This window comes from Monodelphis domestica, chromosome 2 (genome assembly GCF_027887165.1).
Source record: "Monodelphis domestica isolate mMonDom1 chromosome 2, mMonDom1.pri, whole genome shotgun sequence".
Classification (NCBI taxonomy): Eukaryota; Metazoa; Chordata; class Mammalia; order Didelphimorphia; family Didelphidae; genus Monodelphis; species Monodelphis domestica.
The window spans coordinates 178,818,513-178,835,264 of NC_077228.1; the positions used below are offsets into that span (position 1 = coordinate 178,818,513).

Sequence of the window (16,752 nt, forward strand, 5' to 3'; positions counted from 1 at the left end):
TTCTAAATCTTGCAACAAATTATCCACATATTCTTAAGACTACTTCAGGAATTTTACATCTTTTAAATTATTTCAAGCATGAGTCATGTTTTGATTGCCACAGGCACATGGCTAGTACCTTTAAAATTTGCAAAACCTTTTAACATACATACATACACAGTGCCCTCATTACAAACAAAAAACCCAAGAGGTTTCAAAATAAAATTAAGCTACATAAATATACACTAAAGGGCACAGTTATCAGAGCTTACACTTGCTATTCAGAGCTTACACAACACATGGGCAATACAACAAAATAAACATTAACTAGAAAGCTTAATGATAGTGGACTTTAACTGCACTATAAACTCTGAACCATTACAAAGGTTAAACAGTTGATTTTATGTTGTTCTTTAAAATGTCCCTTAAATTACAGTGAAGTCTTTCAAAATCAACTAATCATGGTGTTTCTAAAAGCTTAATATTTCTTGTCACTCTAAAATCTGGATTTGGAGTCAAATGGAAAAATGAATCCATTCTGAAAATCTTTTGGGTCAAAAATTAAGATTCCCATTTCTTTTTAACCACTGATATTTTAAGTCTAAATTTATCATAAAATGGAACACTTCCTTCCATACTAATTACACAGATATGTCCTTTTATCCAAAACCACAATGCTTTTAAGTTTTGTTTTATTTTTAAAATAAAACTCATGTTGACAGCCATTCACCATTAAAAACATTAGCATAGGTGGTTTTAAAATAGGCATATGTTGATTTACTTAAATGATCTAAATTACAAGCATATTTAGGTGTAGCTAAGAGAATAAAGTATTTACAGCAATATTCTTGAAGATTCAGTCAATTGTCCCTGTAGGATCATTTCAAGAATAGACATATTAACAGATTCCTGTGTCAACTATCTATAATACTACTTTATTTTGTAAATTCTTTCTTGCTCATAAGTCAGCATTGAGCCTACCATCTCTCAATTCCTAATCTTATTGTAAACTATTTTTAACATGCTTTTCTCATTATCTCAAAAAATCCTTAGCTCCTAAGAAGCATGTATTATGTTTACATTATTTAGTTACATTCATTATTTGTCTATAATACTTAAAATATCTAAAGTAACAATTACTTTTTAAAAATTAAGATTGCTTTAGATAAGTATATATTTTTATAACTATGGTTTAAAATTCAACACTCCACAATACATAAAATATTTATGTGAAGGTTTTTTCATTTTTTGTGCACATAATGGACCCTTTAGGCAGTCTGGTGAGGTCTTATGGACCTTTTCTCAGAAGAATGTTTTTAAATACCTAAGATATACAAGATTACAAAGTAAAATCAACTATAATGAAAGTTATCAAAATATTTCAAAAGTTCAGAAACCCAATGAAATACAACCATTTAAATCCTTTTCTATTACTATTAGTGAATTTAATATTAGAAAAATAGGTTGTTCTTAAAATATAAAATAAGTTAATGGAATAGTAAAATCTTTATTCCATTTTTAGTTTATATTTTAAATTCAATTAGTTCACCTAAAAAATCATTTTGTGGTTCTGCTTTTTTAAACTTGCTCCTCCTCCTAAAGGTTTTTATTAATTTCCAAGCATCTCTCTTCTATTATTCTAATTATATCTCAAGAATCTTAGGTGAACTTGATGCTTTCAGTGGGGGTTGGGGGTGGGGGTGTCTCCCTAAGCCCCAGAGTGCCCATAGTTCTCACTAACACTAATGGGAATTTTGTATAAAACAAAGGGAAGGCTAGACCACCATTTAGGCTGATCCAGGGCCAACAAGTCTCTGAAGTATTTCTACAACTACATGGTAATGACTATGCAAACACTAACTACAGGGTAGCTTTGTCTTAAGTACTGCAAATTCACTTTCCTTCGGAAGTAATGAGTATAAACCTTAACTTCATTCACTGATGTCTATGACAAGCAATAGTACTCAAATATTAATTCTACACTGACAAAGTTAAAGGATACATCCCTCTCTCCTGTTAAAAATCAATAACAGGGGTTGGGGGGGGGGGTGCACACAGCTTGGTGGCTCAGTGGATTTAGAGCCAGGCCTAGAGACAGGAGGTCCTTTGTTCAAATCTTGCCTCAGACACTTCGTAGATGTGTGACCCCTGGGCAAGTCTCTTAGCTCCAGGTCCTCAGCTCTTACCACTCTTCTCCATTTAATCCAAAACACAGTACTGATTCCAAGATGGAAGGTAAGGGTTAAAAAAAAAAATCAATAATAAATTAACTTTTTGGGGGAAGATAGATGTATTTTCTAAGTTATGTAAACTATCTTTGTTGGGAATTATTGTGATAGAATAAAATGTTATCCCTAAAAGCTATTTTTAAAAGCACAATGCCTTAAATTTTTTTTTATTTTGAAAAGATCAGCACTAATTTGTTGCTAATATTAACAATTAACATCCTGGCAACTGGATTCAGCCCAGTTTTGGAGAATACTGTGCTGTTATATAAAACTGACCCATAGAACAAGTGTCTCCCTATATACTGAAATCAGTTGTACCTGAGGATCGATATATAAATACACTATATTCCTATCTATAAAAAGCAGTTCCTCATACCACCTGCCTTTCAGGCTTTAAAGTTCTATCTTACTCAAATCTGAAAATTTCACATTACAAAACTACGAACAGTTCCTTCTCTTCAACAGTAAAAACCACAGAGAAATTTGCTTTACAACAAAACCTGCTAAGTATACAAACTGAGGGTGTGTGTGGGGAGGTATGTGAGAGCAAATAAGATACTATTGCTTATCCAAGCTTCTTACAGCCAAAGTTTCCTTTTAGCAAACTTCTAATAAACTTAGAATTTATGGTTTAGGATTTTGTTTGATTTGTACTGCTCATAATAACTTTCTTTTAAAGACTTTCTTGTAAAAAAAGACAACTCATTTAACAGCTTCATGTCTCTTTAAAACCTATTTAAATACTATTTATCTGATTTCCAGGAGAAAAGTTAAGTTTATTTTCAAATACTTACAATATATGATAAAGCTGGAATTCTAAGCAGCAACATAATATTGTTGGATCTCTGCCCCTAGCAAACAACTTTCCCTGACACTCAGTTTCTTAACTATAAAAAGAGTTGGAGGGCAGCTAGGTAGCTCAGGGGATTGGGAGGCAGGCCCAGAGATGGAAGGTCCTGGATTCAAATTTGGTCTTAGACAATTCCTAGCTGTGTGACCCTGGACAAGTCACTTAACCTCCACTGTCTAGCCCTTATCACTCTTCCCCCAATGGAACCAAAGTATTGATTCTAAGACAGAAGGTAAGGGTTATTAAAAAAAAAAAAGAGTTGATACTATTATCTACTTCACAATTTGGGTTTGGAATAAGTGGAACAGAAGTTCAACTAGCACTCATCTACCATTCTAAGACCAGTTTAGCACCTCAGAAGCTCCTTATTAGATTGGCCACAGCAAAACACAAAGACTATCTACCAGTCATTAAAAGGTTTCATCTACAGCAATGAGTATACAAGCTGACATAGTGATGGAGCCTTCAGAATAACACTTTACCAATTAAAAAGTTAATATACTCAAAACTCTAAATTTAACGAATTTGGATTATTTTCTTTTTGTTTCTAGAGTAATCAGCTAGCTACAAATGAAATTTTTTTTATCCAATTCTGTCAAAATAGTCAATAAAATTTAATAAAATATGCAAATGGAAATAAGTAAAAATGAATAAATCAGAATTTCAATACTATAGAAAATAGCATGCATTTTCTAAGATGAAAGAGAAATGTTTAAATTGTCCACCTCTGTGCTTGTCTTAGAAAACAAATTTCCCCAACTGTAATCCATTCACTCAAGTATTGAAGCCTTTTTTGGCAATATATAACAAAATATGGAAAAATCTGAGTCAAAGAACACTCAGCATGTTGAGCTTTGTCTTTGTTTTAACAATAAAAATATAGTCCACTCCTACTTAAAATTAAAAGCACAGCAAAGAAAAAGCATAAAACTAATTCTATGAGGCCAGTTAATATTTGAGGGATAAAAGACATTAAGAAAATGGTAAATTTTGGAAGACAGACATGAATTAATTACTTTCAGGTTTACTTTAATATTAACAGGACTTATTTTTTTACTCTCAGCTACTATTTTACCTACTTGTGATCAAAAAAAGAAATCTGAATTTTAAGGTCAAACCTTATTACATTATAACATTCAAAAATATTTCTTAAAAAGATGCTCAAGCCTTAGCTATGACCCATTCATTTAGAACAATATTCACAGAAGGAAAAAAAAAAAAGGAACCCTAGTGGTCATCAAGACCATCCAAGGATAGAATCTATCGACCATTTAATGGCAAAATCTCTTTTACTATACATTTGTGTAAAGTTCATCCTGTAGTCATTCTTCTAAAAAGAACTAAAAATAAAAGGTCTAGAATATAGTATCCTTTCAAATCTGAAAGTCAGCTACGAAGTCCAAGTCTTTTTTTTTTACAGGTTAAGAAATTTCAGTCCTTCAAAAAGATGAAATTCTAGTACAATGTCAAATTCGAATTTCAGTCTTGGATATCCTTTGCAGAAGGCAGAAGTTAGTCATTACTGACACTGGTTACTTCTGTTTAATGTCGTAGGGAGTTATTTATTTCAAAGTATATACTAACATTTTTAAAGCAAAATTTTAATTTAAAAAAAATCCATAGGATGACCTGTTTTTTTTCCTTCTGCCGTCCAATTTACTAAGTTTTAGAAGGGCTGCAATCTACATTAGTGAAAAGAATACCAGTATATAGACACAGAAACAGTCTTTTTTAAATTTTACTTAAGGAATATCATTAAACAATGGCACAGTATCACAATTTTAAAAGCATTAAGAAATGCCCCCCCCATTATAATAAAGTACACAATTACCTATTCTCATAAAAAGAACACAAATGGCTATGTCAAGTTGGTTAGCACTACTTAAACTAAAAACTAGAACTTAGTGATTGTTAAATAGTTTTGACAAGGGATGAAAGCAAAGCTTCTTCCCATCAACTTAATATGTAATTGAAGGTAGAATCACATGTTAGAAACTGTGACTAGGCACAGATTCAAAGGCTAGTCAATTTCTGCTCAGTGATTTTGATCAAGTCAATCTAAAGCTCCTCTGTAAAATGGTAATAAAATACTTGAGCCGCCTTTCTCTGAGCTTTGTCATAAGTGAAGCACTTTTACAAACTGTTAAAAGTGCCATATAAAAGTAATCTATTAATAGTGTCAGAATAATTAAATAAGAACTGTTACAAAATTAAGGACTATTCAGCTGGAAGTGAAATGTGCCATATCATATGTATCACTTTTTTTTCCTCTTAAAACAGTCATGGTCAGGCTGATATTTAAAGAATAGAAAGTTGACAACATAATTACTATGCTGACAAGTTTAAAAAGTGGAGAATTACTACCCTTTTTTGCCAAAGAGAATTCAAGGCTCCTTCCAAATCAGAAAATATAAGAGAAAATATAAGCATAGTAATATTTGAATGACAGGATTGTTAGAAGCTCTACCCCAACCAAGCAAACAAACCAAAACACCTTATACTGTCCATACTGAATAGGCTCAGGTTAAATTAATGAAGCTTTGCAGCTACCATCTGGATCCTTCCGGTTCCCTTTTCCTCAGTACTACACCTCCACTTGAGCTCAGGATTGCCTCCTGCAGCTGATGCCACCCCCACTGTCCAGCTGCTCTCTTCTCAGGGGAGCTTAAAAGAAAGCAATGGAGTGACACAGATGGGAAGAGATGAGAGCGCAAGAGAGCTGAGCCAGAGACAGGAGGGACTAATTACTCCAAAAGGGAGGCAGATTGCCTGGGGGAGGGGAGGAGGAGGGGCTAAGGGAGGGAGAGGAGAAACTGACTACCTAAAAAGAACTAGTTACCCTTCTTTTTGGGTCTGATTTAAGAAACATTTTAAACTTGTTATAGATAAACAGGTACTATATAAACTGAAACACTTGAAAGAATACATAGACCACATACCTGAAACTGAGTTCAATGAGTACATACCTACATTAATACCAATCGTACTTTGGACTATTTCGAAATAAACACTTCCACTTTGATAAGTCAAAAATTAATTTGTGAAAGTACACTTGGAAATTTCGTTGTTTTGATTTTAAAAATAGTATAAGTATTTTTAAAAGCATAGCTTCACTTTACTAAAGCAATAAAGAGTCGTGAATAGCCAGATCTAGGAGTCAGAAGAAATACTGCCTCTGACACCTACTGGCTATATACCTGTTGAGATACATTGACCTAAAAATCATCCTAAAGATTAAATACTAAAAAAACTCTAGCTTTAATTTAAATGGGGAGATATGTGGAAACCAAGGCTCAATGTTAATACAAATGAGCACCTTACCTGTTTCTTCATTTAATTTACAGTAAAAGCTCACTTCATTAAAAAACTGACCTTTTCCCCAAAATGCCATCAGTATAGGTAAATAGTTGCTACATTAGAAATGAAATAAACACAACAATCCTTAACAATGTCAAGGGAAAAACATGTAATTTGACACCCAAGGAAAAATACCCACAGAGGAACTCCAAGAGCAGCATGCTTAACTTTAAGACATGTAACTTCCAAACTAATAATTCCATTTCACACTAAATTAATTCACTACAAATTAATTTATTCAACATGTATTTCATATAAAACACTTCACCAGTGTAGAGTAAAACTAGATTCTACTCACCTGTTCTGATAATCTCTGACACTAAATTTGGGAAATGGTTTTTGCCTTTCTTTGTATTTCAAGGGACTACCAAGTGTCTCACCCAAAGTAAGAGTAAAAAGAAAGGCTTGTCTAGTTGATTTAACAAGGGTTCAAAATCTAGAAAATGGTCTGTTTTCTAAAGAATATTGCAAGTTCTAGCATCTAGTACATGTTTTATCAAAAGATTCCATCTCAAACTTATTTTAGAGATAAATGCCTATGAGTCTTTTGAAAAGATTAAAATAATCTACCTAAATTCTACTATTCAAAATTTGTACATTTCATGTAACTAGAACTATTTCTTAAGTTTTTAAGTATATTAATAAGGCTACCTTATTTGTAGAGTGCTTCGCATTAAGAGACAATTAGAGCAAACAGTCTCATTTTATGGGGACTCAGAAGTGGCCCATAGAAATGAAAGCACGAACTGCTTTAATTATAATTTACACTAGACTATTACCAAATAAATTTATTTAGGTTAACTTTTTTTTTTAACCCTTACTTTCCCTCTTGGAGTCAATACTGCGTATTGGCTCCAAGGAAGAAGAGTGGTAAGGGCTAGACAATGGGGGTTAAGTGACTTGCTCAGGGTCACACAGCTGGGAAGTGTCTGAGGCCAGATTTGAACCTAGGCCCTCCCATCTCTAGGTCTGACTTTCAATCCACTGAGCCACCCAGCTGTTCCCTATTACCAAATCTTCTAATCCAAATGAACAGTGAATTGTTTTGATCAAATGTGCAATTATTCAAAATCCTACATACCTACATACTTAAGAAATAAGATAGAATTATGAAGTAATGAGATTCCACAAGACACCTAGGAAAATCAGTTTCTACTGTATAGACATCTCATTCTCCAATACAATTACAAGCTCAATTCCTAAAATAAAACATACTTGTTTGGTTAAGATAACTATAACCTATAAATAAATTATGATCTTTACATCCCATTTAAACAGTTGCCCTCTTGCAAGGAGTCAATTACTTTTTAACACTCAAGTCACTGCCTATGGATACAGTGTAGATTGATCCATGGAGTCACACAGGACTTAGCAAGTATTAAACAATATCCAAGCAAAAATAGTCTTTTTTACTGAAGAAACCATTTATCACATTTCTTTTAGGGGGGCCAGACCTATGGTTTCACCCATATTGAAAGCCCCAGTAAGGAAACTCCTTCTACCAAAGCATATTAGCAATTTTCTGCTACTAATAGTCCTAGAGAGTCACTTGGATAATTGAGAAGTTAAGTGACTAGTCCAGGATCTTATCAATAGTATGATCAATAGTATGTGTTAAAAATGAAACTTGCTTTCTGTCTATTATTGCCTCTCCATATTCATTTTTGACATCTATACCATGTTGTCTGTCAATTATTTTAAGTCTAGGCAAAAGCATTATAAAGTTAGAAATCTGATACGCTAGTTCCAAATTAATCATTGTTTTCACTAATAGAAGACAGCAGTGGAAGATAAAATGCCAATCATTTATATTGGTCTTCTGAATGCAAACTGTTTTGTCTTATACAAGATTTACATTCTGAACTGCTTTGTTTAGGTAATGTTAGTATATATTCCCTGAGTAGGAAATAAACCAATGGTAGGGATGCAGAAGCCTATAGGGATTAGTGACAGGAAAAAAGATGTTTAAGATTCTACAATTTGCCACAGAAAACCTACAATATGGAAAATGAATGAGACTAATCAAGCACAGTAGGATCAATATTCACTGGAATCATTTCAAAGTTTACGGTTAGTATGGTTTCATCCTTTTTCTTTTTAGTATAAGAAAATCTTTTAGTCAGGTTGACAATGCTTTATTATGTTACTAATATATAAAAATATTCTCACCTGCTAAGTCATGGTGAATTAGGTCAGCAAAGTTGGGATCCTCACCCCACCAAAATATCCACAATTCTCTTCTTCCAGGTCTCTGATCTCGCCGCCAAACACCAAGTACATCTGCCTTAAGGCAGCGACTAAAACTGCTCAAAATAGGGTCTTCTTCAGTAACAGGGAACAGAATTGGGGCAGAAGTTGGGCCTTGCCATACATATCGCTTCCATTTAATTCCTGTCAAGTCAGCCTAAAGAAAAGAAAGTGTGATTATGTTATCTTTCACTCAGAGCCAAAAAGTCTTCTTTAAAATTTCTGAGATTGTCATGCTTTTCCAATTTTGTAGTATATAAGTAAAGACATTTAGAGCTATTTAAAGTCAAAGAAAGTTTTGAAAGAGTTATGCACACTCTACTTTGTCATCATATTTAATATCTTTAATAACAATAACAATCTTTAATAACAATTCATTCCACTGTATTTGACTGTCAACTCCTCAATGACAAGGGCCATGTCTTAGTAATATCTGTAACCTTAGGATGCCTTGCAAACAGAAGTCACTCAAATGTTTTTTCATTCACTCTAGTTTATAACTGGCTGCCTATAAAGTAAAAAATGTTAGTGGAAAAAAAAAACCTCAAGGGTGAGAAATATCATAAGATCCCAGGTCTAGAACTTAAAGGGACTTCAGAGGCTATCCAAATCCAATCTCCTCATTTTATAGATAAGGAAACTGAGGTCCAAGGAGATTTAGTGATTTGCCAAAGTTACAGAGGCAGAGTTGAACCCAGTCCTCCCTCACCATTCCAGAGTCAAAGCAGCATTGTCTCCTTTGAGACCCTTGAAGGTTTTTTTGTTTCAAAAAATATCATTTAATTAAATATTTGCAAATGAGTAACATTTTTTTAAAATGGGCATTTGAAGAAAAAGTTTCCAGTCTTCAAAAACAGTTTTAGGCAATCTCCATTATTGTTTATAAATGAACTGTCAAATCTGTACTAGCCTCCCACCACAAAACAAAAAACAAAACTTAAAATACATGATAAAACTGAAGCTAAAGAAACTAGAATAAAACCTAGTTTCAAGACAAAATTGTGTACTCAAAAAGATAATTATAGCTTGGAGGAAGGATAGTCCAATTCTAAGAAAAGTATTTCTTCATTTTTCAAAATTTAGGATTGTGGAAAAGAAACAGCTGGTATTTCAACATGCCTTCAGTTTGACTTCAAGGTGCAAACTGGAGGTGCCAAAAATGAAACTGCTGATACATGACCGCCAGCTTACACTTGCCAACTAGTTGTGCTCTCATCCCCTGAATTCACTTTCCTGACCATGATATACCCTTTAATGATCCCCTAACACTCAGGCAAACAAAAAAGGTCAAACCAGTCACTTAAAAACAAAAGCTGAGGATTTCAGATTTATAACTAGAAAGTTTGCAACAGTTGAGATGTTTTCAGGCCTGGTCAATCCGGCACAATGAATTCCTCTTAGCTGCCTAGCTTTCTCAAGCATCTCACTCCAGTTAAAACAAGGAGCAGTCTGCTTAAAATATTTTAAAATGCATACCAAAATAAACACAAATATAGAAACATTCAGAAGCAACACTACAGTACCTCCTCCACTAGTGCCCTCTACTCACACAACACAATGTTCCAATGAGAACAAGATGGTTAGAAAATTGTCAAAAATATAAGGAAAAAAACTTTTGTTTTCAAAGTAATAATTGAAAAAACGACTATGAAATGGCATTCCTGCAATGTTTCAGTGCTCCCTTAGTTATAAAGGTGAGCAAGTCAAGAAGAGGAAAAAAAAAGGGGGTTTCTTCCTGTTAAAATTGGTCTCCAATTGTTCGGTTTTTGTTTGGGATCCAGGGGGGTTCGGGCTCCCTGAACAACGGCAAATTTAAAGGGGGTAGGGGGCAAGTTGGTAAAGAGACTAGCGTAAGCCAGTCATAGAAAAGTGTTATGGGCAGCGAGAGAAAGCAGCAACTGAACAGGAGAAAGAGGTGATCGGTCCTGGGCCTGGCAGGGAAGGGGAGGAACGGAGTTTGGGAAGGGGAATTCTGGGGAGGGGGAAAAAAAAAATCAAGAACAAGCCGAGAAGGGGCCAGGAGCCTGGGAAGGGGGGGTGGGGTGGGAGGTGGCGCGGTGGCGCCCGGGGCCGCCAGCAGCGGGCGGGGAGGGGGCCTAGCCCAGGCCGCCGGGGCCTAAGAGCCGGGGCCGGGGCCCCTCGGGACGGGGGCAAGCACTCGCTCCCTCCCTCGCTCACTCCCTCCCTCAAGCCATCGCTCACTCGGCCGCCCGTTCCCTCACTTACCAGGCAGAAGAGGTTACAGTGACAATCCTCTAGGCTGGCCCCGTTCGGCACTAAGCAGGAACTCATCGTCCCTCACAGCCGCCGCCGGCGCCACAACCCACCATCCGCCATTACCGCCGCCTCCGACCAGAGAGAGAAACACAGACGCCGGGAAGGGAGGCGGGCGGGCGGGCGAGGGAGTAGGGGAAGGGGGGTGGAAGAGGAGGCCGCCGTGGGGCCGGCCAGCCGCCCGCCCTCTCCACCCACCCCCGGCGGCGGCCCCGGCCGCGGCCCCGGGGCGGAGGGTCAGGCCGGGCCGAGCCTTGAGAGGAGCCCCACCCGGGGGCGACGGGGACGGGACCTGCCGCCGCCGCTGCCTCCGCTGCCGGGCCCCGGGGACCCACCGCCCCCCGGCTCAGCCGAGGCCGACCGGGGCTCGCTCTCTCACACTCACACTCAGTCACTCACACACGCACTGGCACGCACACGCAGCCCCCCGCGGCACGAGAGAAGAGATGAATAATTAATAATAAATTACAAAATAAATAATTAAAAATCTAAACAGAGGCCGCAGCGCCCGGACCCGGACCCAGACTCGGGCGCAGGGAAGGAAGGGCGGGCGGGGAGGCAGGGAAGGGGCAGGGCAGGGCAGGCAGACGCGGCTCCGGCCCCGGCCCGGCAGCGGCTCCAGCGACGTCCTCAAGCCCGGAGTCTCCTCAGCAGCAGCAGCAGCAGCAGCAGCAGCAGCGGCGGCGGCGGTGGTGGTGGTGGTGGTGGTAGTGGTGGTGGAGGCGGCGGCGGTGGCGGCGTCCGCGGGCTGAGACCATTCTTCGGTGGTGGTTTCGCTTCTCTCCCCCCTCCCCCGGACCGGGCCGGGCCGGCCTGCCCGTCCGCCCGTCCGCTCCTCCCCCCCCCACCGCCCCCCGCGGCCTCACCGCCCGGACGCGGTCGTCTCCCCCATTTTGTGGGCCCGGCGGGCGGTGTTTTTCCCCCTTTAATCCGAATTCACGGGTTTTCCCTTCGCTTTAATGGCGGCCGCAGGGACCAGCTCGGCCTCTCCGCCTGCCCATTGGACGCCGAGGGGTCACGTGAGCTCAGGCTCCAAGGGAGGGGGGAGGAGGAGGAGAGAGGGAGGAAAGGACCAAGGGACTGAGGGGCCGGGAAGCCAGAGAAGCCCTTGTAGCTCGCCACTAGGGGCGGCCTGGGGAGCGGGTGGCTGCTGAAACAGCGCCACCTAGTAAGTGCCTCTAGGGTCGAAGACCGAAAGTGCGCTTTTAACCGGCCTGGCATCTTCCTGGGAAGTTACAGAGGAACTGAAAAAAGCGAGAAAATGGCAACAGTAGCTGAAGGAGTTGAACTTTACAGTTTATTTCGTAAACAAAGCATTGCGGGTAGTGTATTGCGTTGAGCAGGCAATCTCAATCTGTGGAAAATAATTTGGAATTCTATAGCTTTCTTCACTAAAATGCTATGATTGTTCACCCATTTTATAGATGGGAAAACTGAGGGCCATAGAGGTGAAATAAATTTTTTAAAAAGTGTTTTTTTAAATTGATCAAAGAATCATGGCCAGAAGGTCTAGTCCAACACTTCTATTTTTACAGATGAGACCTAAGGAGGTTAAGTCACACAACTAATAAGTATCAGAAGCAAGGATTTGGCACAATGCCAGGCTGTCTTTGAAGTGTTTCTTTTTCCTTGAAACAGTCATTTCCTGATTTGCCTCATACAAATACTTACTGAACTGTCCTTTGTAACACAGGTCTAATGGGTGCCTCTCCACTGCTCAATAAAGTAAGTAGCTACTTACTGTGTATTTATAGGAGCAAATGCAAACTCCTCACCTTCCATAACCTTTACCTGAAGTGGCTTTCTCAGGTTCATCATACATTGCTAGGCTTCAAACTCTCTAAGGTCCAGTCAAATTTGTCTTTTTCCCAATTCCTTATAGGATACTCCATCTGTCAACTCTTTGAGTTTTGTAAAGGCTGGTTTTTTTTCCTATGCCTGGAATGTATTCTCTTAGCACCTCCACCTCTTGGAAATCCTAATTTCAAAATGCAGCTCAGGTATGATCAGGCCCAAGAGACCTTCCTTTCCTGATTCACCCAGCTCCTTTTGTCTTCTTAAAAAAATTCTTATATTTATTTTTCATATACTTGTGCATGTACTTTTTGTTTTCTTCAATAGAGTACAAGCTTCTTGAGGGGACAGACTATATTATTTTTGTCCTTGTATTCCCAGTAGTTAGCACAATGCCTACCTAACAGTGCCCAAAACACAGTAGGCATTTGACAGATGTTTGTTGGTGGATTAACAAAGAAAAACAGTTAATCAAAACAAATGGGAAAATAATGGTAGCTCACCTAGCTTTAAGACTTGCTTTACGTACTTTCTGAGCCTACCAATAACCACATCTTAAGACTTTAGTCAGTTGTGCACCCTACTTTCCCACCTCTCTAACTGAGAAGGATGTATTTCATCTTCTCTTTCTCAGGCATCAAGATTGTTCATTAAATTTAATCTTTGATCCATTGCCTTTTAGGATTGTTTTCATTTACATTATGTAAATGTAGTCATTGTATATGTGGTTTTCTGGTCTCTGGTTTCTTTTTTCCCCCTGCATCAACACATACAGTTCTTCCAATGTTTCAATGTATTTCTCATATTTGGTAGTTGTTCATTTCTTACCAGTACAATAATATTACACTAATACACTAGAGTTTGTTCAGCCAACTAAAATGGGCACCTAACTTTGCTTCCAGTTTTTTTTGTTTTTTGCTTTACAACCACAGAGAACAGCTATGAGTAATTTTGTTATATATGGGGCCTTTCTTTTTGTTGATGCCCTCCTTAAGGTATAAACCCAGAAGTAGGATTGCTGAGCTAAATGAAAAGACTTTTCTCTTATTTCAAAATTGTTTTTTAGAATGATCAAACCAATTCACAGCTCCACCAACACTGACTATTTCTGTTGTATCATCTTTATCAGTCTGATAACGGTGAGGTGAGAACTCAGAGTTGTTTTAATTTGCATTTTTAGGTCATTAAAATTTATTACTTTTATTATGAACTGAAATATCTGTAGTACTTGTTCATATGGTTGTTCTTTCTTTTTCTGAAAACTATTCATATCCTTTAGGGTGAAATTGTTTGTTCAAACTCATACAAGATTGGTCAGGGGTAGAATTTCAACCCAGATTACTCCTGATTTGAGTTCCAAAGCTCTTTCCAGCTCTGCTCTTTCCAGTTCTCTAATGGATAAATTGTTTCAATGCTATTTTAATTCTTTAGTAGAAAGGTCTTCTATAAATCTATTGTATTACTATGTATACTCTTAACCTACTACAAAAGCCTACTTCCATGCTTCATCTCCAGAACTATGTCTGTTACCCTGGGTTCTTAAAGGCCTGTGCTGTCAGTGGTTTGTAGTCTCTTGAAATTTCAACTGGGCTAGATGTTATTTCAAGTCTGGTCTGACCACAAACTGTTTCTGCTCTCTGAGGGTAAACCTACCTGGGTTTATCAATGAAATCCAAAACACCAAGGCAGTAATTTTCTTGGCCATAAGAACGGTTGGAAAGTTTTAAAATAGTTTTTTCTTTTTCCTTAGTTTTTGCTTTTACATAGTTAACAATAACTAGCATTTATATAGTACTTTAAAGTTTACAAATTGCTAGACATGTCATCTATTTTATTCTCACAATAAGTCTTTTACATAAGAGCCATTATTACCCTCATTTTACAGGTAAGGAAACCAAAGTTGAGAGGTTAAGTGACTTGCCTAATATAACTTGTAACACAGCTAAGGGTGAAATAGTCCTTGTCTCCAGGGAGCTCATAATCTAGTAGGGGAAACAATAAGCAAAAGCTTGGTGCAAACAAGCTATATACAGGACAAACTGGAAATAATCAACATAAGGAACATACTAGAGTTAAGAGGGATTGGGAAAGGCTTCCTGTAAGTGGGATTTTAGCTAGTGCTTAAAGGAAGCCAGGGAAATTAGAAAGCAGAGATGGGAAGAGAAAAAATTCCAGGCATGGAAGACAATCAGTGAAAACATCTTTAGTCAGGAAATGGAGTACTTTGTTCAAGGAACTGCAAAGAAACCAGTATGACAGGATTGAAAGTTATGTGAGGGGCAGAGGTGTAAGGTATAAGAAAATTGGATAGGAGGGGTCCAAGTTATAAAGGACTTTGAACACCAAACCAAGGATTTTATGTTGAACCTGGAGTTAATAGGAAGCTACTAGGGATTATTGAACAGGAAAGGGATACAGTGACCTGGTGAGACCTGTGTTTCATGAAGATCACACTTTGAAGAGCAACAAAAATTAGCCCAGTGGATAGAGTCCCAGGCCTGAAGTCAGGAAGATCTGGTTTCAAATTTGACTTCAAATAATTCCTCGCTGTGTGACCTTGAGCAAGTCCTTTAATTCCAAATGCCTGGCCTATACTGCTCTTCTGTTTTAGAACTTAGAATTTGTTTCAAGATAGAAGGTAAGGATTAAAAAAAGTAAATCTTCTCATTTCTTACAGCACAGTAGTATTCTGTCACAATCATATAGGACAACTTGTTCAGCCATTCCCCAACTAATGGATATTCCCTCAATGTCCAGTTCTTTGACACCACAAAGAGAGCTGCTATAAATATTTTGGAACAAATGGGTTCCTTTCCTTTTCTCTGATCTCCCTGGAGAACAGATCCAACAATAGTATTTCTGGGTCTAAAGGTATACCCAAGTTTGTAACTTTCAGGTCATAATTCCAAATTGCTCTCCAAAATGGTTGGATCAGTTCATAGTTCCACCAACAGTATATTATTAGTGTCTCCAATTTTCCAGACCCCCTCCAACATTTGTCATTTGCCCTTTTATCATTTCAGTCAATCTGATAGGTATATGACAATAACTCAAAATTTTTTTTTGATTTAGTGAGTAATGATTTAGAACACTTTTTCATATACTTATATATGGATCTGATTTCTTCATCCTCAAACTCAGTATATCTTTTAATCATTTATTAATTGGGGAATGACTCTTATTCTTATAAATTTGACAAATTTTTCTATATATTTTAGATTTGAGACCTCTATCTGAAAAAAAGTCTATCAAAAATTCTCCCTCCCCTCAATTTTCTGCTTTTCTTCTAATCTTGACTATCTATAGTACCCCACCTCTGCAAAGAAGGGAGGGAAATACATTTCCTCATCTCCTTTTTGAGCCAAGGCTTATTCATTATAATTATAAGTGCTCAGTTACATGTTAAGTTATTCTTTTCATTTGCTTTTTGTTTATATTCCTTTAGTTTGTTTACTTCACTTGGCAAAGAACTAACATTTATATTCTTATACCCACTTTACAGATGAGGAACTACATAAAGTAGGCAGCAATTAAGTGACTTGCCCAAGTTCACAGGCTAGTTTCTAGTTCTACTGCTGCTACAAAGTTGCTGCTGTAAATATTTTGGTGTCTATGGGATCTTTCCGTCTCTGATCATATTGGGGTATTTGTGTGGGATTTCTAGGTCAAAGGCTATGAACTTTTTAGTCACTTTCTAAGCATAATTCTCATGGATATTTTTCCACTCAGAGCATAATTAAGTGTTCAAGATTGAGTGTCTTATCTAGGTTAGATTAGGAACACCAGTGCTTACTTTGTAATTACTTTGTATAGACTTTTGTTTACTTTTCTGTGTACTAGTTACATCCACCCCTCCAGAAGAAGGTTAACTCCTTTAACATTCTGTCCACTGAGCCACCTAGCTGCCCTACAGATGGCAAGTCCTTAACATATGCTTGTTGATTTGAATTGAGATTTTCACCACATTTATAGCTGATGAGAGATAGCCTCATCTTCTACTTCATTGAAAAGATGGAAACCAAC

The 16,752-nt window shown here is 37.7% G+C and overlaps 1 protein-coding gene across 1 annotated transcript in view; it reads right to left on the minus strand.

Moving 5' to 3' along the window:
* Positions 1 to 11,126, minus strand: part of MED13 (mediator complex subunit 13) — an 89,524-nt gene extending 78,398 nt beyond the window's left edge. Inside the window, exons 1-2 of the mRNA XM_007481770.3 lie at positions 10,888 to 11,126; positions 8,584 to 8,818 (exon numbers count right to left, since the gene is read on the minus strand). Coding sequence (XP_007481832.1) covers positions 8,584 to 8,818; positions 10,888 to 10,953 — 301 coding nt within the window. The 5' untranslated portion in view covers positions 10,954 to 11,126. The remainder of the gene's footprint in view (positions 1 to 8,583; positions 8,819 to 10,887) is intronic.
* Between the last annotated feature and the right edge of the window lie 5,626 nt (positions 11,127 to 16,752).